Source organism: Anomaloglossus baeobatrachus, chromosome 1 (genome assembly GCF_048569485.1).
Source record: "Anomaloglossus baeobatrachus isolate aAnoBae1 chromosome 1, aAnoBae1.hap1, whole genome shotgun sequence".
NCBI lineage: Eukaryota > Metazoa > Chordata > Amphibia > Anura > Aromobatidae > Anomaloglossus > Anomaloglossus baeobatrachus.
Genome location: NC_134353.1, coordinates 260024016 through 260047479, shown reverse-complemented (window position 1 = coordinate 260047479; position 23464 = coordinate 260024016). Strand labels below are relative to the sequence as shown.

The following is a 23464-nucleotide window of genomic DNA, read 5'->3' as shown; positions in this document are numbered from 1 at the left end:
TTCAGAAAGACCAAACACAGAGTAACACAGCCCTGGCTCACATCCCAAACTCTATTTCTTCAGCGGTGCTCCAGGAGTGCCGAACGCCTATGGAGGAAAAACCGCACACCAGAAAACTTCATCCACTACAAGTTCATGTTAAGGACCTACAACTATTCCCTTCACCTCAAACAGACCTACTTCACTGCCCTTATTTCCTCACTTGCCGACAATCCAAAAAAGCTCTTTGACACCTTTCACTCCCTCCTCAGTCCCAAAGCACAGACCCCTATAACATACCTTCGTGCTGATGACCTGGCCTCGTATTTCACAGAGAAAATAGAAAACATCCGCCAAGAGATCAGCTCCCAGCCACCAAGTGTTGTGAATCCCATCCCTCCCCATATCCCATCCAGCTCACTTTCCACATTTGACCCAGTCACAGAGGAGGAAGTCTCCAGGCTCCTATCCTCCTCTCGTCCTACCACTTGCCCTACTGATCCCTTTCCCTCACACCTACTCCAGTCCCTCTCTCCGGTTGTCACCACTCACCTAACTAAAATCTTCAATCTCTCTCTTCTGGTATCTTCCCCTCCATCCCTCAAACACTCTATCATTACTCCATTATTAAAAAAAACCTTCTCTTGATCCGTCCTGCACAAGCAACTACAGACCAGTCTCCAATCTCCCCTTCATCTCTAAACTCTTGGAGCGCCTGGTCTACTCTCGTCTCACCCGCCAACTTTCCACTCACTCTCTTCTAGATCCTTTACAGTCTGGCTTCCGCCCTTTACACTCAACAGAAACTGCCCTCGTCAAAGTGACCAATGACCTATTGACAGCAAAACGTAACGGTGACCACTCTCTGCTCATTCTTCTTGACCTTTCTGCTGCCTTCGACACGGTTGACCACCATATCCTTCTCTCTATGTTCCATTCTATCGGCCTAAAAGACCGTGTGCTCTCCTGGTTCTCTTCCCATCTTTCTGGCCGTTCATTCAGTATATCATTTGCTGGCTCCACATCTTCTCCTCTCCCTCTCACTGTTGGTTTTCCTCAAGGTTCAGTCCTTGGCCCTCTTCTTCTTTTCTCCCTCTACACTGCCCCAATTGGACAGACCATCAGCAGATTTGGCTTTCAGTATTATCTCTATGCTGATGACACACAGCTATACACCTCATCCCCTGAGCTCATCCTTGCTGTACTACAGAACACAAGTGACTGCCTGACTGCAGTTTGCAATATCATGTCTGCTCTCTATCTGAAACTTAACCTTTCCAAAACTGAACTTCTTTTGTCTCCATCCTTCAACCTTCCTAAACCTGACATCTCCCTCTCTGTGTGTGGCACAACGATAAGTCCTAGGCAGCAGGCCCACTGTCTGGGTGCTATACTTGACACTGATCTCTCCTTCACCTCCCATATACAATCTCTTGCCCGCACCTGCCGCTTGCACCTCAAGAACATCTCTAGAATCCGCCCCTTTCTCACAATGGAAACGACAAAAACCCTCACCGTGGCCCTGATCCACTCTCGCCTTGACTACTGTAACTCTCTATTAAATCGGTCTCCCCCTAACTAGACTTTCTCCTCTACAGTCCATCCTTAATGCAGCAGCCAGGGTCACCTATCTGGCTAACCGCTACTCGGATGCCTCTGCTCTGTGCCAGTCATTGCACTGGCTGCCCATATATCACAGGACCAAATTCAAATTGCTTGTTCTCACCCACAAAGCTCTCCACAGTGCGGCACCCCCCTACATCTCCACCCTCCTCTCTGTCTATCACCCCACCCGTTCTCTACGCTCAGCAAGCGACTTTCGACTAACATCCACACTAATTCAAACCTCCCACTCCCGGATCCAAGACTTCTTCCGAGCTGCACCAACCCTCTGGAACGCTCTACCCCAAGAAGTTAGGACAAATCACAACTTACTCAGCTTCAGACGCACCCTAAAGACGCATCTTTTTAGGGCAGCCTATCACACTCCCTAATCAAATTCAATTCACATAGTCCCTCTACACCTTCTCACAACATAACTCCACGTCAAACTCCATGGCACCCAAAGGCCTCTCAAGGCTCTGGCCAACTGGTCCAGGAAACCATTATCTAGCCCCCATTTCCGTGAGACGGCTGGATTGTCATTGTAAATAAAACACTTGTACCTTGTCCCTCCCCCCCATCTCATTGTAGATTGTAAGCTCTCACGAGCAGGGTTGTGTTTTTTCTTCTAAATAGTGTATTTTCTATAACTGTTACTTGTTTGTATATGATCCTCCTGAATTGTAAAGCACTGCGGAATAGGTTGGCGCTATAGAAATAAAGATTATTATTATAGCATCTTGTAGTATCATTCAGAGCACCAGACCTAAGCAACATTGAGATTCCCCATGGACGCTCCTTTGGAGTAGTCTTCAATTATAAATTTACACTCAGAATTATAATAATTTAAAAAAAGATAAAGTCTGTCTTTTGTTATGTAGGTTTTATTGTACTCTCAAAGAAGTGATCAAAAGAATCCAGTTTATTTTATAAAATTATTTCAAGCATGAAAAAATGATCTCTACTGAATAAAAAAAATGTATATTTATTCATTCCCACGTAGTTCTTCAATGGGTAATTTCAGTTGAATGGGACTTCTCAGCCGCCTTAGGCTTTCCTCAGCCTAGGAGAATAAGGGAAAGGTCTTGTTAGACAATGGTCTCCTCAAAATTTGGCAGAGAAAATCATAAATGACAGCTCTGAACATAATCTGAATCCGCCTATGGACAGTGCTGAATAAAGCGCTAGAACAGTCAGTATCTTACTAGGAAACTATGACAAAAGACTTCATTATATTAAACCACAATGTAAAGGTTTTTAAAATATGGGAAATACAGGACTGAAAGGTATCTACCAACTAAACAGAATATACTGCAGGGGTAGAGAAATAATTAAAACTTAACTTTTAATACCACAGTTAAAATTGAGTACCCAATGACATACAACACACAAAACGAAAAACCTGTGCAAACAGGTACCACGGTGGTCTGCGATGAATGTCCACATGATCTCATACTCCCTGTCCTTCTGACTTCCGGATCCCCTGATGAGTCATAATTTGACGAAGCGCGTCGGGAGGGAGGGACATGAGTCGGGGTAATATGTGGCAGCCGTTGCCTGTCCGCCCCCCCCCGCCCCTCTCCCCCCCGTGAATTATCCCATCATTGGTACTGGTCTCAGGACATCAATTGGTGAGACCATTCCTTTATTCCTCAGTCACATTTGGTGTTGTTTTTGCACTCTGCTGTATACTTGGAGCATAGATGTGATTGGTGGGTATTGTGACGGTTATTTATGTGTGGTTTGAACACGAGTCACAGACCACTGTAGTACCTGTTCACACGGTTTTTCTTTTTGTGTGTTGTATGTCATTAGGTACTCAATTTTAATAGTATTAAAAGTTTTAATTATTTCTCTACCCCTGCTGCATATTTTGTTTTTAAAATATGGTAATAAGCAGTGACCACCACCAGCCTTCTGTTTGTCAAGCTAGACAAGATATTTTGAAGAGTGAGAAAGAGTTTTCTGAACAATATTTAGGTCTACAACCGAGAACCAGTCAAATTAATGGCGGTGTTGGAAACCAGGCACTCATTCAGCTGTTCTTATTTCTCCCATTCACTTTCAATTGGACCATGGAAAATGGATGGCAGCTCTTCCCATCGTTACCATTCATTTCTATAGACCAGGGGTCAGGAACCTTTTTGGCTAAGAGAGCCGTAAACGCCACATATTTTGAAATATAATTCCGCGAGAGCCGTACAATATGTTTAAAGGGCCATTGACAGATCAATCGCTCCAATGTTCACTTAGTACAGCAAGGAATGCTCCTCCCTGCTGTATAAAGCCACAACTGGACTGAAACAATGGTAATTAGCAGTAAAAAAATCAAATAAATAACTTACATTGTGAACTTGCGATGCATGACATCAGTCCAGCAGTCTGGCTTCTTCTTTTTCCTGCGCATGACTGGAAGCTTTTTTTGCCCTGATAGTGGTCCTTTAAATCAGTTTCTTATGCCCACAAGAGATTAATTTAAAGCCCCCAAGAGTGTAATATGGGTGGCAGATGTTTTTTAAGGCCATATTTTTATTTTTTTTTGGGGGGGGGGCTATATAATGGATTATGTGGGATTATTTTCAGGGGTGAAGTGGGAAGGGGGGGTTGGTGGGACACACTGTATTACACAGCCCCTTTATTGATGCAGCTCACTGCTGCTGACCATGAGGCTGTGTAACAATTTCCATGTTATAATGTTCACCTTCAAAGCAGCAGCACAGCCAGGGGTTTCTGGAACGTCCAAGGGAGAGACAAGGGAGGAGGCAGATGCCGCTTCACTAGGGGACGCAGGTGCGTGCTTGCAGACGGCGTGGCTATGCAGGGAGTTATGGGAAATGTAGTCCATGCTCCCTGCCGCTCACCACTGCCGCCAATGCTTATCAGGCCATCAAAGAACTACCAATATCAGCGTGCACCGCGGCCTGATGGAGCGCGGTGCATGCATCCTTCCCATAGACAGGTAGAAGCCCTGTCTGCGAGCCAGATACGGCCATCAAAAGAGCCATATCTGGCTCGCGAGCCATAGGTTCCCGACCCCTGCTATAGACCGTGTCCATGCTCATTTTACTTTCAGTATATGACAACAGGGGTAAATAATGTTAAAACTTTGCCTTTAGTAAGTATATTAAAAAAGCCTCTTGGCCATAAAAAGCCACACAAACAGATATTAGCCTATATCAAAATGATGTCTGTTACAATTATTTTAAAATCCCATGTATTAATAGAGAAGTCAATAATGTGCAAAGTTAGATCAATAGGACAAGAGAATAAACAGCATATATTTGTAGGACTTCCAGGGCAAATGATTTCAAAACCCATATACTGCTATCAGTAATCACTTAAAGTGTCCCACTATAGGAATGAGAGATATGTGAAAAGGAAGGATCTCCCCCGATTATTGCTGCGCTTAGAATATCTCCTCTATAGCCTAAAGCCATACTTCATTACCATCATTCCCTTTAATATAATTATATACGTCTCTACTTCTTAATTGTGTTGGTGCACTGTTGAATCTCCAAGCACAAATACATTATGGGCTTGAAGTGAGCAAGTGCCAACAAGAGAGGCTCCTTGTTTTTGACCGCAGATGCGGTGTTACATTTACTCCAGCAATCAGGATGTTTCTCTATGCCACCTACATTACTCCCCTGATGACGCAACACGAAGAAATGCGTCAGGAGCATCTGCGGGCTACTGAATCCTGTGAGGGGTACTGTGTGGTGTCTTTATAGGTCCTCCACCTATTTTAAGCACTGGATTAGTGAAGGATAACACAAGGAAGCAGAGCAATAATTGTGCAAGGGCCTTCCATTTTACATATATCATGTTGAGTTCTGGGGCACTTTAAGTGATTACCGCTAGCAATATGTGGGTTTCGAAATCATTGTGCCAGAAGTCATACAAGTATATGTTGTGAATTCACTTGTCCTATTGATGTAACTTGGAACTTTATTTGATTTTTTCCCCATTAATTCATGGGATTTTTAAATAATTGTACCAAAATCAGAGGTATAGGCTTTTATTGTCTTGTGTGGCTTTTTATGACCTGGAGGCTTTTTTAATATACTTTATTAAAGGTTAAGTATTAATATTATCTACCCCTGCTGTAATATATATTGCTATGATTGATAGATTTATCTGTGGAAGTAATACATATACTATTACCTTCCACTCACGTTCTTTTCTGGCAGAGATTTGACTTGGATTACACTAGGACTTTTTTTGTACCACTACTTATTGATTTTAAAGCAGTGGTCCGAAGTCAAACTAAATTTCCATCTAAATCCCTATCTATTTAGGGCTATAATAAAAGCTAATTTTAATGTACTTGTATTAAAAATTTGCTACCATTCCCTAACTACACTAACTATTCAATTTTTTTTCCTATTTCCTGTCTGATGACTCGTTTGAGAATCCCAGCACATGCTAGGATACCCCACAAAGAGCCATCAGAGGCTGCTGTCACTGCCCCTGCCTAAAATGAAGCATCATCAGTGACACTCGGTTCAGGGGCTGTGCTCATCCCTGCTGTGTCCCTCTCTACTCATTGTGCACTGGGCGATCTTCACAATGACAGTGTCTGCTCTGTTGTCTGCTCATATCAGTAATAATATAAAGGCCACAGAGCTGTATCACTACCTAGCTTGCAGGAGACCAGTGACATCACTTGTGGCTCTGCGCTAGTCTCTTTCACACTGAGTATTGACACCGTTCTGTGCCGGCAGATTACTGATCTGAGCCAACAACAGAGCGGACGCTGTCACTGTGCAGTTTGCACTGTGCACAGCTCGTAGGGAGGGACAGATAGGGACACAGCAGGAACAATGCAGGCCCTAAAATGAGCGTCGCTTATGACGCTTCGTTTCAGGGAGAGGCAGGGGCTGTGACAGTGACAGCAGCCTCTGCCCCTCTGATGCTTTAAGTATCCCAATAAAGGGGGTAAGGCCGGGCTCTACTGCAAAATAAGGGAGGAGCTTAAGGAAAAAAAAACTACAATACAATAAATCCCAAGCACTCAATAGGACAAGAGACAATAGTAATGCAAACGTGTTTTATTCATAGACTATCTGCAAAAGGGAAAAGTAATGCCTCAACCAGAAATAGAGCAAAGCCAACGCGTTGCAGCCAGAATCGGCCTTGGTCAAGGTTTTGCGTATCATAGAGTGGTGAATAAGACGAATTGGACGTCTAAAGACCGTAATATAGAGGAGGCGTAGATTTTCGTAGATGCTTTGCCAATGAGGCACGGAAGATAAGTAGAGGGAGAAAATTATCTACGAAAATCGACGCCTCCTCTATGATACGGTCTTTAGACGTCCAATTCGTCTTGTTCATCACTCTATGATTCACAAAACCTTGACAAAGGCTGATTCTGGCCGAAACGTTGGCTTTGCTCTATTTCTGGTTGAGGCGTTACTTTTCACTTTTGCAGATAGTCTATGAATAAAAAAAGTTTGCATTACTATTGTCTCTTTTCCTATTGAGTGCTTGGGATTTACCATATTGTTTAAGTATCCCAGCATGCACTGGAATTTCCAACAAATCATCATCAGACAGGAAATAGGGAAAAAGAAAAAAAAAGGAAAGTAGTTAGACAGTGTAAATAGGGAATGGTAGGGAATTTATAATACAAATACATTAGAAAATAGCTTAGATTACGGCCCAAAATATATAGGGACTTAGATGAAAATTGAGTTTGACTCTGGACCACCCCTTTAATTATTTAGTGGCAGCTGCAGTACCCCATTTTAATACTAAATGTATTTTTTTGGACTTCAGCTGTAGCTAAATAGACAAAATCAATCAGTAGTCCTACAAAAAGTCACAGTGCAGCCAAGGCGTGCATGTTATAAACGTATGAAATCTCACTGCATGTTTAGTTAATAGAAGGGATCAAAAGGCTATAGCATCTAGTACTAGACATACAAAAAAAATACTCAATATAACCGAAAAGTGGGCTGGATTTTACTGGCGGAGCCCTCTGCAATGACTGTAGCAGTGCATAAACTATATGTGAAACCTCAAGCAAAAGGTCACTGATGCATAATACGTTACATAAAATATACAACAAACCTCTGAAAACTCCTGTTTCAACCTGTTGTACTTCTCAACATCAAATTTCTGCACTTTGGCTTTTTTGTAGAAGCTATGTAGGAATTGGCGGTCACTGACTTCTGGATAAACATAGTCCTGTAACAGACATATATTACTGACATAGTCAGACACTAATTCTTCAGTAATATGGAAGTCACACAATCGTTTTCTCACATTTCCTCATATTTATATGACAGTATACAGTCTCATACCATGATGAATTCCATATATTGGAATGGAATTAGGAAAGACAAACCCGCAAAGGATGAATCGGGGCCTTTTTTAAGTCACTTTTTTTTTGTGTTGGATTCGCTGATGTTTATTGCTCCAAATTCATCAATATGGGCCGCACTGTTCATGAACTTGGTGCATATGAAATAGACTTCAAGAAAGGTGCAAATATAATTATGAATACGGTGCAAACAAAAAAGGTCCAAAATTAGACAAAAAAAATGGGCAAAGGACATGAAGAGCTGAGGCCTAACTTTTTTGTGCTCCTCACTGGACTCGCTTTCATATTTATTTGGAAAGGCCTTGGCTGTGCATTATTTTTAGGTAGTCTGTGCTTAGAGGACATGGTCTTGGTTCTCCATTAGTCTCGGAGACTTGGCAGAATGTGTATGTATTCATAAAAAGAACTATTACAATTCAAATGTTAAAAAAAAAATATGAAACATTTTGTGCCACTTAGGAATTTTTCCTGATGTCCCTTCTCAAAACGTAGCAGGTATAATGGAAATAAAACATTACAAAGAAAGTACAGAATATTATTATTGCACATAACTAATCATATATTAGCAGGTCTGTTACAGAAACTTATTCAGCGTTACTTTGAAGAAATTATTTCAGGATTTTTTTTTCCCTGTTCCGTGTCTTAAAAGTTGTCGTTCCAAATAAATAATTGTTCAATATGTAGCAATCTAAAAGGGATATCATATAGGCCTTATTCACACAGTATTGGGCCACTATACTATAAGTAAACCAAAATTAGAAGTATATATAGTACTAGCTGTACTACCCGGCTTCGCCCGGGTTAATAACTGCTGTTAACAAAATAGAATGTATTAACAAAAATGTATTCTGCACACAAAAAACACAAAACAAATAGATATAAATGTAATTATTAAATTGTTGCCTATATTAACCAATCAGAGCTCAGATTAATTAACTGTAGCAAAATAGAAGCTAAGCTGTGATTGGTTGCTATTGGCAGCCTGATAAATCTCCAGGCAACAGAAAGCCCTCCCCCTGACAGTATAAATTAGGTCACACATACACATAATAGACAGGTCATGTGACTGACAGCTGCCGTATTTCCTATATGGTACATTTGTTGTTCTTGTAGTTTGGCTGCTTATTAATCAGATTTTTATTTTTGAAGGATAATACCAGACTTGTGTGTGTTTAGGGAGATTATGTGGCGAGGTTGGTGTATGTGTGGTGAGATGTGTGCTGAGGGTGGTATATGTGTTCAAGCACGTGGTAGTGTGTGGCGCATTTTGTGTGTTCATATCAGAGTGTAGTGAGTATCCCATGTCGGGGCCCCACCTTAGCAACTGTACGGTATATACTCTTTGGCGCCATCGCTCTAATTCTTTAAGTGCCCCTTGTTCACATCTGGCAGCTGTCAATTTGTCCCCAACACTTTTCGTTTCACTTTTTCCCCCATTATGTAGATAGGGGCAAAATTGATTGGTAAATTGGAACGCGCGGGGTTAAAATTTCGCCTCACAACATAGCATCCGGCGCTGCCCGGGATAGTAACTGTCTCTCTGTTTCTCTCCCATTCTCTGTCTGTCTCCACCTCTGTATATATCTCTGTCTCTCGCTCTCTCTCTTTGTCTGTCTGTCTCTTTCCCTGTCTATCTCTTTCTCTGTCTGTCTCAATCTGTTTCCCTGTCTGTCACTTTCCCTCTCTATCCCTGTCTGTCTCTTTTCCCTGTCAGTCTGTCTCTTACCCTGTCAATGTCTGTCTCTTACCCTGTCAATGTCTGTCTCTTACCCTGTCAATGTCTGTCTCTTACCCTGTCAATGTCTGTCTCTTACCCTGTCAATGTCTGTCTCTTACCCTGTCAATGTCTGTTTCTTACCCTGTCAATTGTCTGTCTCTTTCCCTGGCTGCATTGTGACACGCCAACATTCCATATAAGGGTGTGGCCGCGCATTCTTCTGAAGTTCTGGCTGCACTGTGGCTCCCAGCGCCATTCGCTTTAATGGAGGCAGGTTTTTGGTGAATAACTGTAAAGACCGGGGTTAAAATTTCCCCTCAAAACATAGCCTATGACGCTCTCGGGGTCCAGAAGTGTGAGTGTGCAAAATTTTGTGGCTGTAGCTGCGACGGTGCGGATGCCAATCCCGGACACACACACACACACACACACACACACACACACACACACACACACCTTTATATATTAGATAAGGGCTCCCTCACATGGCTGTATACATTGGATAAGTGCTATTAGATGTTTTATCGGATAGTACTCGGTTCAATGTTATACTATGGCGCAGTGCCAACTAGCGCTTCTTTTTTTCAGGTTAATTTGGCATGAGAAAAAAAAAAATTGCAGCATGCTACAATTGGCAGTGTGTATATGGGATGGCATGCACCCATACAAGTCTATGGGTACATGGAAAACATAACTTATGCCGACACAGACAGTGGAGAAGATGGAGAAATTAAGTTCTCCATCTTTTCCTCACCTGTGCTCCGATGCGAGAGAATCAGATCACAGTAAATGACAATTTGCTCAAATTCTAATCAAAGTTTGAGCCAAATCTCATTTGCACAATTGGCCGACATCTGTTGCGTGAGAATCAATGGCCGTTTTACCCCGGCCTGATGGAAAGAATCACAGCTATTCTGGGATATGAAGCCACGCCTGGTTACAAATACTGCTGAAATATTGACTTGTGAATAGAGCCATAATTTAAAGTAAAATAGATTTGACTCACCAGTTTGGTTAGAAGGAAGTAGGCGTAGAAAGAAATAGCACTTCCATATGTAATGAAGTAAGTAACAGGCTCCATGATATCCCATGAGTAAACCCACCAAGTCAACCAGGCCAGAGCTCCACCCTGCGTAGAAAGGAATGCTAACCCAACCCACTTGAGACGTGTAGTTCTGGCCTCCGCTAAAGCCATAATATTCTTTTTAACCTAAAAGAAAGTCAATTACAACCAGGTTTAGTGGTTGATAACATGTCTGCGGTTTACAGAAGATAAATTATTTATTTTATTTTCAAATTGCACAACACAAAAATCAAAATTGGTAAAATTAGTGCAGGTCTTTGAAGTCACAGGAGAACACAGCTTCCGAGTACTGTGCCGAGAGCCATGCTCAGACGAATTCACCGGGAATACCATGTTTAGCACATCTGGCGTTACGGCTTCTTTACAGCAGCAGTAAGAAATCTTTTATTTGCACTAATAACATAACAGATATGAGCCTGAAAGCAGAACTAGCAGAAAAGGCCAATAAAAAAGTGCAACGTAATGTAAAGCTGATAACTAGCAGTGAATCGCGTGATCTTTTAAGGCAATCATCATCAGTAAAGGGGTATTCCCATCTCCAAGATCCTATCCCAATAGGTAGTAGGTTAATTATAATAATCTTAGCACATACCTCCCCAATTAGAAATGTAGTATAGTTCTCCTGATTAACTACGTCTCTTATCTCATGTGCAGGGCATTACAGGATAGGTATCCATGGTTACAGCCACTAGCAACTGTCACTATATGAGTGGTTGTATCCATGGATACCTAAGGTACTGTAATGCCCTACATGTGAGGTAAGCAACAAAGCTAATCAGGAGAACTATACTACATTTCTAATTGGAGGTATTTACTAATATTATTAGGAGTTACCTACTACATATTGGGATAGAATCTTGGAGATGACGATACCCCTTTAGGGATTAATACAACCGTGTTTTCAATACATGCCATCCGACTTGTGCAAGCATAGGAAGGGGTAAGAGGTGAGCTGTAACCATCACCTATTGTGAATGGAGGATATGGTGTTATCTATCCACCTGCATTGTAATCCTGCCTGTAATAATAATGAGATGACCACTGAAAAGTACAGAAAAGGAAATGTCACCTTATTAAGAGACATAAGGGCCAATTCATCATTGTGTTTACACCACAAAACTGTTGTAAAACACTGTGAAATGTCACTAAATTTTGTCGCAATGCACAGGGTCCTTAGTGACTATAGTGAAAACTGAGTGATTTCACCAGAAATATTAAGTGAAATGGAAATTTAGAAAAAAAAAAAAAAAAGGAAAAAAAAATATTTCGTTATTTTTTCACAATACTTTCTCTTACAGAGAACCTGGCAGCACAATTTTTCTATGTAAAAGTAAAACAATGGCTGTAAAATGGTGCTGTAAATACTGATTACATTGATACCTTTGGCTTCACTGGGTTTTCTCCTCCCTGTCTGATTCCCTGTTCCTACCTATAGTCTTTGAAGCATTCTGCCGCCTCTGTTTGCAATTTCGCACTAGCACCATCATTAACGTGGGTGGCGTATGCATAAATTGAGTTCCCAGCTCAATGACATCTTTTAGAGATGACTGCATGTGCCACGCACAGCAATGATGACACCACCAAGAAATTTCAAACAGAGGAACCAGTCATTCAAAGACTGCAACATGTCAAAGGAGATGGTGAATCACAGACCGGGAGGAAAAGAAAAAGTAAATAGTCCTGCCCTGATACACTTGAACCTATTTAGCATAACATTTTCATTGGTGGTTACAGAAGAATGACAAAGCGGATTTTTTAAACGTAAACAGTATTACAGCGCCATTACAGACGCCTTTACTTTAGGTTCCAAATTCGTAATAACAGGTTCTATATAAAATATCTTGTTTTATGATTGGCAGAAAACATTAGATAAGGAGATATCTACTGACCTCCTCCAATGGCTGCAACTCTTCCTTCAGGTTCTCCAGCTTCTGGATGAACTGCTGCTCTTTCCGCAGCAGGTATTCATCATAATAGAAAACAGTATGCAAGTCTTGAACCATGCATTTAACTGGGTCCAGTTGTCCAGAGAACTCAGTCTGAAGATTTTCTAAAGGGACAACAAGGACAAAATGAGGTTGTAAAAGAAATAATATATAAATGTGTTGTAGCTGTTATATATTAATATAGAATGTCCCAAGATTATGCACAACAGCTACAGCATATTTGGAATAAAAAGCCACTAAAAAGATCACAATTTACTCCACTTTCTAAGAGTTTAAAAAATATGACATCTACCAATACTTTACCCCCTTCCCTCCACAACCAATTGTCACTTTTGCGCCTTTGTTTTTTTACCCCTTCTTCCATGAGCCATAACTTTTTTACTTTCCGGCCAAATACCTGTGTGATAGGTAATTTTTAGCAGAATGAGTTGTAGTTGCACGCTAAAAAAAATTCCAAGTGTGGTGCAATCGGGGGAGAAAAATTCTGCCCTGTTTTTTGGATTTTCTTTCTATTGCATACATTCCTTAACACTAGAACTACTGAGGTAGTAATTTTGACTACTTTGCACCATGTATTTCTATATAGGTGTCACGAGTCCAGTAGTTCTAGTGTTAATGGATCAAGCAATTTTTGTTTTATTGTACTTTCATTTTTCCTTTCTCTTCTTTCAAGAACCATAACTTTTTTTTTCCTCGCTGACAAAGCCATGTGAGGGCTTCTTTTTGGTGGGACTAGTTGTACTTTTTAATGACACCATCTATTTGATGACTTGGAATATTTTTTACATTTTTCTGTAAACCATAAGAACTGAAAGTGCAAAAAAACACGCAATTCCACAATAGTTTTTTGGGGGTTTTGTTTTTCTCAGCATTTATTCTGCAGTACAAATGATCTGGAAATCGGATTGTCCAGGTCAGTATGACGATACAAAGCTTATTATTATTATTATTATTAATAATTAATGAGGGAAAAAAATCAGAAATTCATTAATTAAAAAAAATTTAGCTTGGGTCACCACTTTCCAAAACTTGTAACATTTACACTTTTCGGTCGATGAAACTGAGAGATCTTGTTTTTTTTTTTGTGGTGACCTGATATTTTTTTTTCTTTTTCGCTCCTAATTGGGAGACCCAGACAGTGGGTGTATAGCTACTGCCTCTGGAGGCCGCACAAAGAACTACACTTAAAAGTGTAAGGCCCCTCCCCTTCTGGCTATACACCCTCCCGTAGGAGTACGGATTCCTCAGTTTTAGCTTTGTGCGAAGGAGGTCAGACACGCACGCATAGCTCCATTGTTTTTAGTCAGCAGCAGCTGCTGACTATGTCGGATGGAAGAAAAGAGGGCCCATACAGGGCTCCCAGCATGCTCCCTTCTCACCCCACTGTATGTCGGAGGTGTTTGTAAGGTTGAGGTACCCATTGCGGGTACGGCGGCTGGGGCCCACATGCTGATTCCTTCCCCATCCCTTTTTACAGGGCTCTGGGTGAAGTGGGATTTACTGGTCTCCAGGCACTGAGACCGTGCTCCATCTACAGCCCCTGGAGAAGATGCTGGATGGAGCGGAGTACATCAGGGACATGGCCCTGCTTCCTCAAGGTACTCTGTGTCCCCGTGCATTTCGCGCTCACACCGCAGCATGCTGGGTGTTGTAGTGCGCCGGGGACATCAGCGCTGCGGCGCTTGTGCCATGGCCTCATTCAGCTTCGCTGAAGCAGGCACATTTTTGGGAAACGGTCGCGCCGGCCGCTGGGACTGCGGCGCGGCTGGCACTTGTGGTGCGCCGGGGACTTCAGCGCGGGCCGCGCTTTTACGGCGGCCGCGCTGATAACTCGAGTCCCCGGCTTTTGCGGCCTGGTTCCGTTCGTTCCCGCCCCCAGACCTGCCAGTCAGGAGAGGGGCGGGACGCTGGTCAGTGCATCAGCGCTGAGGGCTGGAGTCGTTTTTACATACTCCAGCCCTCACAATCGGCACAGAGGGGACACTGTTTCCCGCACTTTTGTTTGGGAACTCCCACGGACCGCCCCTCTCCACAGACGCCGGCAGCCATTCCTGCTGACACGCTGAGCTGCAGAGGGGAGCCTGGGAGACCCAGACAAGGAATTCTGCGCCTCTTACCCGCTATTCAGCGGGCGGTAAGCAGCCCTCAGGGCTCACCCCCTCTTGTGCCAGTAGTAATCTTAGTATTTTGTTCCTGCTAAAATACTTTGTACTGCATAGCGCTGGTCGCCCTTTGGCTATAGACTCTCTCACATTGCAGAGAGCCAACAGCATGTCGTCCACAAAACGCAAGGGTGCCAAGGCACAGACATTATATGCTTCCTGTACCGCATGTGGGACTTTTCTACCGGCAGGCTCCACTGACCCCCATTGTGTGCAGTGCTCGGCCCCTGCGGCACTTGCACAGTCGGGACCTCTGCTGGACGTGTCCCAGGGTGTACCACCTGTGAATGCTGTCCAGGTGACAGGAACTGAGTTTACAGCTTTTGCTGACAGAATGTCTCTCACTATGTCACAAATTCTTGACACATTGCGAGCTAGGCCTGTACTTCAGGCCACGGACACTGTGCAATCATTGCCCCCTGGTCCCCCTCAGCTGAATTACCTCCAAGCTCCGGGACGGGCACATACACCTCAGGGTGAAGACTCTGACTCGGACGATGGCCCCAGGCAACCTAAGCGGGCTCGCTATGAGGGGCCTTCACATTCATCTCAATGGTCAGGATCCCAGCGAGATGAATCTATGGGGGATGAGGCGGACGTAACTGATCAGGATTCTGATCCTGGGACCGCTCTCAATCTAGATACACCAGATGGTGACGCCATAGTTAATGATCTTATAGCGTCCATCAATAAGATGTTAAATATTTCCCCACCAGCTCCTCTTGTAGAGGAGTCAGCTTCGCAGCACGAGAGAATCCATTTCAGATATCCTAAGCGTACATTAAGCACTTTTCTGGACCACGCTGACTTTAGAGACGCAATCCAGAAACCCCACGCTTATCCGGAAAGGCGTTTTTCTAAACGGCTTAAAGATACACGCTATCCTTTTCCCCCTGAGGTGGTCAAGGGTTGGACCCAGTGTCCAAAAGTGGATCCTCCAATTTCCAGGCTTGCAGCTAGATCCTTGGTTGCAGTTGAAGATGGAGCGGCACTTAAAGATGCCACTGACAGGCAGATGGAGCTCTGGTTGAAATCCATCTATGAAGCGATTGGAGCGTCGTTAGCGCCATCTTTTGCTGCCGTATGGGCACTCCAAGCTATCTCAGCCGGGCTTGTGCAAGTCGACTCAGTCACACGTGCATTTGCCCCGCAGGTAGCACCATTGACCTCGCAAATGGCGGCATTCGCGTCGTACGCGATTAATGCTGTTCTTGACGCTACAAGCCGCACGGCAGTGGCGTCAGCCAACTCCGTTGTTTTGCGTAGGGCCCTGTGGTTGAGACATTGGAAGGCAGATTCTCATTCCAAGAAGTGCTTAACCAATTTGCCTTTTTCTCGTGACCGATTGTTTGGAGAGCGTTTGGATGAAATCATCAAACACTCCAAGGGTAAGGACTCATCCTTACCGCAACACAGACAAAACAAACCCCAACAGAGGAAGGGTCAGTCTGGTTATCGGTCCTTTCGAGGACCGGGCAGGTCCCAATTCGCCTCGTCAAAAAAGACTCAAAAAGACCAGAGACGCTCAGATTCTTGGAGGTCTCAGTCACGCCCAAAAAGGACAGCCGGAGGAACCGTTGCCAAGACGGCGTCCTCCTGACTTGCAGTCTCCGATTCTCACACCCTCGGTCGGTGGGAGGCTTTCCCACTTTGGCGACATTTGGCTGTCACGCGTCAAAGACCGTTGGGTGAGGGATATTCTGTCTCACGGGTACAGGATAGAGTTCAGTTCTCGTCCGCCAACTCGTTTCTTCAGAACTTCTCCACCACCAGACCGAGCCGATGCTCTGTTGCAGGCGGTGGCCGCTCTAAAGGCGGAAGGAGTGGTGACCTCCGTCCCTCTTCAGGAACAAGGTCACGGTTTTTACTCCAATCTGTTTGTGGTCCCAAAAAAGGACGGATCGTATCGACCCGTCCTGGATCTAAAGTTGCTCAACAGACACGTAAAAGTCAGGAGGTTCCGGATGGAATCCCTACGCTCCGTCATAGCCTCAATGTCTCAAGGAGATTTTCTAGCATCAATAGATATCAAAGATGCGTATCTCCACGTGCCGATTGCGCCAGAGCATCAGCGTTTCCTACGCTTCGTCATACACGACGAACACCTGCAGTTCGTAGCGTTACCTTTCGGTCTGGCAACAGCCCCCCGGGTCTTCACCAAGGTCATGGCAGCAGTAGTAGCTGTTCTGCACTCGCAAGGTCACTCGGTCATCCCGTATCTAGACGACCTGCTTATAAAGGCACCCTCTCAAGAGGCATGCCAACACAGTCTGAAGGTGGCACTAGACACTCTCCAGAGTTTCGGGTGGATTATCAACTTTCCAAAGTCTCATCTAACCCCGACCCAATCTCTGACTTATCTTGGCATGGAGTTTCATACTCTCTCAGCGATAGTGAAGCTTCCACTGGACAAGCAGTGTTCGCTACGGACAGGAGTGCAATCTCTCCTTCAGAGCCAGTCGCACTCACTGAGGCGCCTCATGCATTTCCTAGAAAAGATGGTAGCAGCAATGGAGGCGGTCCCGTTCGCGCAGTTTCATCTGCGCCCTCTACAATGGGACATTCTACGCCAATGGGATGGGAAATCGACGTCCCTCGACAGGACTGTCTCCCTCTCTCAGACTGCCAAGGACTCTCTGCGTTGGTGGCTTCTCCCCACCTCATTGTCACAGGGAAAGTCGTTCCTACCCCCATCCTGGGCAGTGGTCACGACGGATGCGAGCCTATCAGGGTGGGGAGCGGTGTTTCTCCACCACAGGGCTCAGGGGACGTGGACTCAGGAAGAGTCCACCCTGCAGATCAATGTTCTGGAAATCAGAGCAGTCTATCTTGCTCTGCGAGCCTTCCAACAATGGCTGGAAGGCAAGCAGATTCGGATTCAGTCGGACAATTCCACGGCGGTGGCGTACATCAACCACCAAGGGGGAACACGCAGTCGCCAAGCCTTTCAGGAAGTCCGGCGGATTTTGACGTGGGTGGAAAGCAAAGCGTCCACCATATCCGCAGTTCACATCCCAGGCGTGGAAAACTGGGAAGCAGACTTTCTCAGTCGCCAGGGCATGGACGCAGGAGAATGGTCCCTTCACCCGGACGTGTTTCAGCAGATCTGTTGCCGCTGGGGGACGCCGGACGTCGATCTGATGGCGTCACGGCACAACAACAAGGTCCCAGTTTTCATGGCATGGTCTCACGATCACCGAGCGCTGGCGGCAGACGCCTTGGTTCAGGATTGGTCGCAATTCCGACTCCCCTATGTGTTCCCACCTCTAGCATTGTTACCCAGAGTTCTCCGGAAAATCAGGTCCGACTGCCATCGAGCCATTCTCGTCGCTCCAGACTGGCCAAGAAGGTCGTGGTACCCGGATCTGTGGCATCTCACGGTAGGCCAACCGTGGGCACTACCAGACCGTCCAGATTTGCTGTCTCAAGGGCCGTTTTTCCATCTGAATTCTGCGGCCCTGAACCTGACTGTGTGGCCATTGAGTCCTGGATCCTAGCGGTCTCAGGTTTATCTCATGAAGTTGTTGCCACAATGAGACAGGCTAGAAAACCATCCTCAGCTAAGATCTATCACAGGACGTGGAAGATATTCTTAGCTTGGTGCTTGGCTCAGGGGTTTTCTCCCTGGCCATTTGCATTGCCAATTTTTCTTTCCTTCCTGCAGTCTGGGTTGGAAAAAGGTTTGTCGCTTAGCTCTCTTAAGGGTCAAGTCTCCGCGCTATCCGTATTCTTTCAGAAGCGCTTGGCACGGCTTTCTAAAGTACGCACGTTTCTCCAAGGAGTTTGTCATATCGTTCCTCCTTACAGACGGCCATTGGAACCCTGGGATCTAAACAAGGTTCTCATTGCTCTCCAGAAGCCGCCTTTCGAGCCTTTGAAAGAGGTTTCCCTTTCTCGGCTTTCACAAAAAGTAGTTTTTCTTGTGGCGGTCACGTCTCTTCGAAGAGTGTCCGAGCTAGCGGCGTTATCTTGCAAATCTCCCTTCCTGGTGTTTCACCAAGACAAGGTAGTACTGCGTCCAATTCCAGAGTTTTCTCCCAAGGTGGTTTCTTCCTTTCATCTCAATCAGGATATCACTTTGCCATCTTTGTGTCCGCATCCAGTTCACCAATTTGAAAAAGGTTTACATCTGTTGGACCTGGTGAGAGCACTCAGGATTTACATTTCTCGCACGGCGTCTCTACGCCGTTCTGATGCGCTCTTTGTCCTAGTCGCTGGTCAGCATAAGGGATCGCAAGCTTCCAAATCCACCCTGGCGCGGTGGATCAAGGAACCAATTCTTCACACATACCGTTCTGCTGGGCTTCCGATTCCATCTGGACTGAAGGCCCATTCTACCAGAGCCGTGGGTGCGTCCTGGGCATTGCGGCATCAGGCTACGGCTCAGCAGGTGTGCCAGGCGGCTACCTGGTCGAGTCTGCACACGTTTACCAAACACTATCAAGTGCATACCTACGCTTCGGCAGATGCCAGCCTAGGTAGACAGGTCCTTCAGGCGGCGGTGGCCCACCTGTAGGAAAGGGCTGTCTGACAGCCCGTTCATGTGGTATCTTTTTACCCACCCAGGGACTGCTTTTGGACGTCCCACTGTCTGGGTCTCCCAATTAGGAGCGAAAAAGAAGAAGGGAATTTTGTTTACTTACCGTAAATTCCTTTTCTTCTAGCTCCAATTGGGAGACCCAGCACCCGCCCTATTTGTTCTTAGGGTTTCGTTTTTCGGGTGCACATGTTGTTCATGTTGTTTCTTAAGTTCTCCGATCTTGTTATCGGATTGAATTTGTTTTTGAAACTGTTATTGGCTTTCCTCCTTCTTGCTTTGGTACTAAAACTGAGGAATCCGTACTCCTACGGGAGGGTGTATAGCCAGAAGGGGAGGGGCCTTACACTTTTAAGTGTAGTTCTTTGTGCGGCCTCCAGAGGCAGTAGCTATACACCCACTGTCTGGGTCTCCCAATTGGAGCTAGAAGAAAAGGAATTTACGGTAAGTAAACAAAATTCCCTTCTTTAATACTATTTGAGGGTCGATATGATGGTTTGACCGCTTCTTATTGCAGTTTTTTGGGAAGCTGGAGCAACCAAAAACTTGCAATTCTGGCATTTTGAATATTTTTCTCTCAGTTTTTACAGAACCAGTTAATTAAAGGGGTGGTCCACTACAACACATAGTGTCCACATCGATGTTAAGCTGTGACAGAAGGATTTTTCTAAATACCTTCTGTTGTCAACGCTTCTTATGAGTGGCGCTATCACTCCACATCACGTGACCCAAGCTGCAGTGACCTCTGATGTCACGTCAATTTCTGGAATTGGAAGTTGACCCGGAATCACCAATGCAGGACTCAGTCTCCATGAGTGACTTGGCTGTGGGCAGAGTTTCATCACAGCCCAGCATCGCTCGTGATTGCGGCACTCTGGGGAGAAGGAGAGTGACAGTGACTGCGTCCCACCTCACTGATGCCAGGTCAACTTCCAATTCCGGAAGTTGACGTGACCTCACCGGACATCAGAGGTCACTGCAGGTGGAGGTCACGTGATGAGGATGAGCGGACAGGGATAGCACCACTCACAGGCAGAATTGACAACAAAAGGTATTTAGTAAAAGCCTTCTGTCTCAGCTTTACATCGATGTGGCCACTTTTCTTTGTAGTGAACCACCTCTTTAATTTTAAAATTTCAGAGATTGGATTTTTCCGAACATGTTGATAACCAATGTAAAAAAATTAAAAAAAAAAAAATACACGTCTTTATTGTTAACAGGGGAAAAAATGGGAGTGATTTGAATTTTTATATTTTTTTTTTATAAACTTTTTTTTTTTTATTTATCTGTTAGTCCTCTTAGGGAACTTAAAGGGAACCAATCACCAGGATTTTCGTGTATATAAGCTAAAGCCAGTGGTATACTGGCATTATCAGGCTGATTCTTTACATTCCTGTAGTGGTCAGCTCGGATGTTTAGGTTTTGAAATCCAAAAAAGTAAAGTTTATAAAATGAGCTGCTTGTTGAGTGACAGCAGCAAAGAAGCAGATAATATCTTCATAGTTATCCCCTCCTTCTGTTACAATTAGCATAAGTATTATACAAACAATTCACTTTGTCTGTTGCAGGACCTGTGTGAGGTCATTTTCTGTAAATAATTTTATTGGGTTTAAGAAAAAGTGAACAAAGCATTGCTTATAACACGAATAAGATGTAATCAAACAAAAGTCAAGGTTGATCCAAACATGTGGATCAAGCATGTAGCACTGTATTGTAAGAGAACTTTTATCAGGATAAGAATGGTCACATAAGAGACCATAACAGATAATGCAGTTAAAACAAGACAATTCAGGTTATACTGTATCATGGTATATCAACTCAAAGCAGTATTACGGAAACTATTTTAACTATAAAGACTGAGTGAAGGTTAGAAAGAGAGACGAAGGAGGAATAAGATAGGTATAGGAAAGAGAGGAGGGTATGAGAGGAGGAGGGGGAGGGGGGGAGATATGGATAGATAGGTAGGAGAAGGTTGGGTGTCCAAAGAATTCCGGCGTCAGGTAAACGAATCCTCTTAGAGATTGCAAATATCAACTAAAGGAACCCAAGGAAGGAAAGACCCGTGTAAAGCCCCTTATCTGAGCCAAGACGTAAATCTCGGAGTCTCCCGGAAAAGGAGCCAGGAAGACCACGTGCCAGCATGTTTATCCCATTTGTCCCCATCATCTGCCATCAGGGACTCCATACGCTCCAATCTATTGATCTCCTCCAAAAATTCCCTTACAGAGGGGGTTGAAGTTCTCTTCCAATGTCTTGGAATAATCATACGAGCAGCAATGAGAAGAAAGCGTAGGACACCTCTTTTGGTCACAGAGACAGATCCAGGCATTATTGACAGTAAAGCTATTTGAGGAGTAGGAATTACCCGAATATCCGACAGTTGAAAGTATATTTCAAAAATGGAATCCCAGAATGACCTTATCAAGGAGAAATCCCACCATATATGTTTCATAGTACCAATTTCGTCTCCGCATCTCCAGCAGGTATCTGGTACTGTGGGGTAGATCTTATGCAATACGTCAGGGCATCTGTACCAGCGTGTAAGAATTTTAAAATTTTTCTCCTGTGCACTACAGGAAATGGACATTTTATGAGAGAGTGTAAAGATTTTGAGATGATCTTGTTCCGACAACGTGATCTGGAGCTCTCTTTGCCAGGCCTCCAAATACGTTGGGGCACCTTTATATTGGGCTGTACACAAGAGATTGTAGATCAATGCGATGGCATGTTGCGGCGCGGCATTTAATGAAATTAGGGTCTCAAAGTGTGTAGATTTGGATAATAGTGCATTTCCCGGGAATTTCCTTTTTATAAATGTGGTCAGTTGAGTATATTGCAGCCAGGATAGTCTCCTCCCCGGGCATGACTCCTGCAAAGCTTCAAAAGACGCCGTTCCAGATAGCTTCCTAGCAACCTGTCCCAGGGTAACTCCGTCTGCTGAGTCCCAACATAAGAAGGTAGATCTCTCCGACGCAGGGGGGAAGTCGAGATTATTAAAGAGTGATCTTATACTCCCCGGTCTATGGGATAAGTTTAACGTCTCCAGATGCCTGTCCCAAAAAAGCATGAGCGCCTGAGTCAGAGGTTGAAATCCCGAAACCGCCGGTCTCTGTTGAAGGGGGGCCCATAGAAGTCGTGCCAGAGGGAACGGGGAGAGATGGGACTCAACGCCCACCCACTGTTTATTGAGATCGTTAAATCTCCAATCCAAGACCCTCGTGAGGAGGACACTCTGGTAATACTTTTCAAAATCAGGTAAACCAGCGCCTCCCCTGGATTTGGGTCTCACCAGTGTGGCGTAACGAATCCGAGGTCTCCCCGTCCCCCAGACGAATCTGCTACATGCCCTCTGGAGTTGTCTGAAATATTGTTTAGTAACTTTGATCGGGACTGTTTGGAATAAGTAAAGGAACCTCGGGAGTATGTCCATCTTGAGGGCATTGATCCGGCCAAACCAGGAAAGTCGTCCCCGATGATATCTATTTAGATCAGCAAGAGTTCTAGTAAGCAATGGGGAGTAATTAGCCATAAACAACTCATCTGGATTGGCCGAAACAGATATCCCAAGATACTTGATAGATTGGATCTCCCACTTAAATGGGAAGGCAGATTTCAGTCTATTGACTTGTGTGGTAGGGAGAGTAATATTAAGGGCCTCTGTCTTTGAGTAGTTTACTTTGAAGTTAGAAACTATGCCAAAACGTTGGAATTCCTGGATGAGAATTGGAAAGGCGATTTCCGGATTTGTTAGATATAGAAGGAGGTAATCAGCGTATAAGGCAAGTTTATAATCTTTCTGACCTACATCAAAGCCCTTTATATCGGGGGAGTATCGAAGTGATATAGCCAAATGCTCCATGGCTATTGCATATAGAAGGGGTGAAAGGGGGCACCCCTGTCTAGTGCCATTAGATATTTGCAGGGGAGAAGATAGAGTATTGTTGGCTCGAACTCGTGCTGAGGGCTTATGATACAGGGCAAAAATTCTCTCTAACATAGTTTGGCCGATTCCCAGCTGCCTCAGGGAGGAGCGTAGAAAGGTCCAGTTGAGACGATCGAATGCCTTCTCGGCATCGATCGATAGAAGGCAGGCTGGAGTACCTTGTCTGTAC

At 44.5% G+C, this 23464-nt stretch overlaps 1 protein-coding gene across 1 annotated transcript in view; it reads right to left on the bottom strand.

Moving 5' to 3' along the window:
• Positions 1-2449: 2449 nt before the first annotated feature.
• MCUB (mitochondrial calcium uniporter dominant negative subunit beta) overlaps positions 2450-23464 on the bottom strand; it is a 152494-nt gene continuing 131479 nt past the window's right edge. The window contains exons 5-8 of the mRNA XM_075336466.1: positions 12597-12757; positions 10630-10833; positions 7654-7770; positions 2450-2644 (exon numbers count right to left, since the gene is read on the bottom strand). Coding sequence (XP_075192581.1) covers positions 2567-2644; positions 7654-7770; positions 10630-10833; positions 12597-12757 — 560 coding nt within the window. The 3' untranslated portion in view covers positions 2450-2566. The remainder of the gene's footprint in view (positions 2645-7653; positions 7771-10629; positions 10834-12596; positions 12758-23464) is intronic.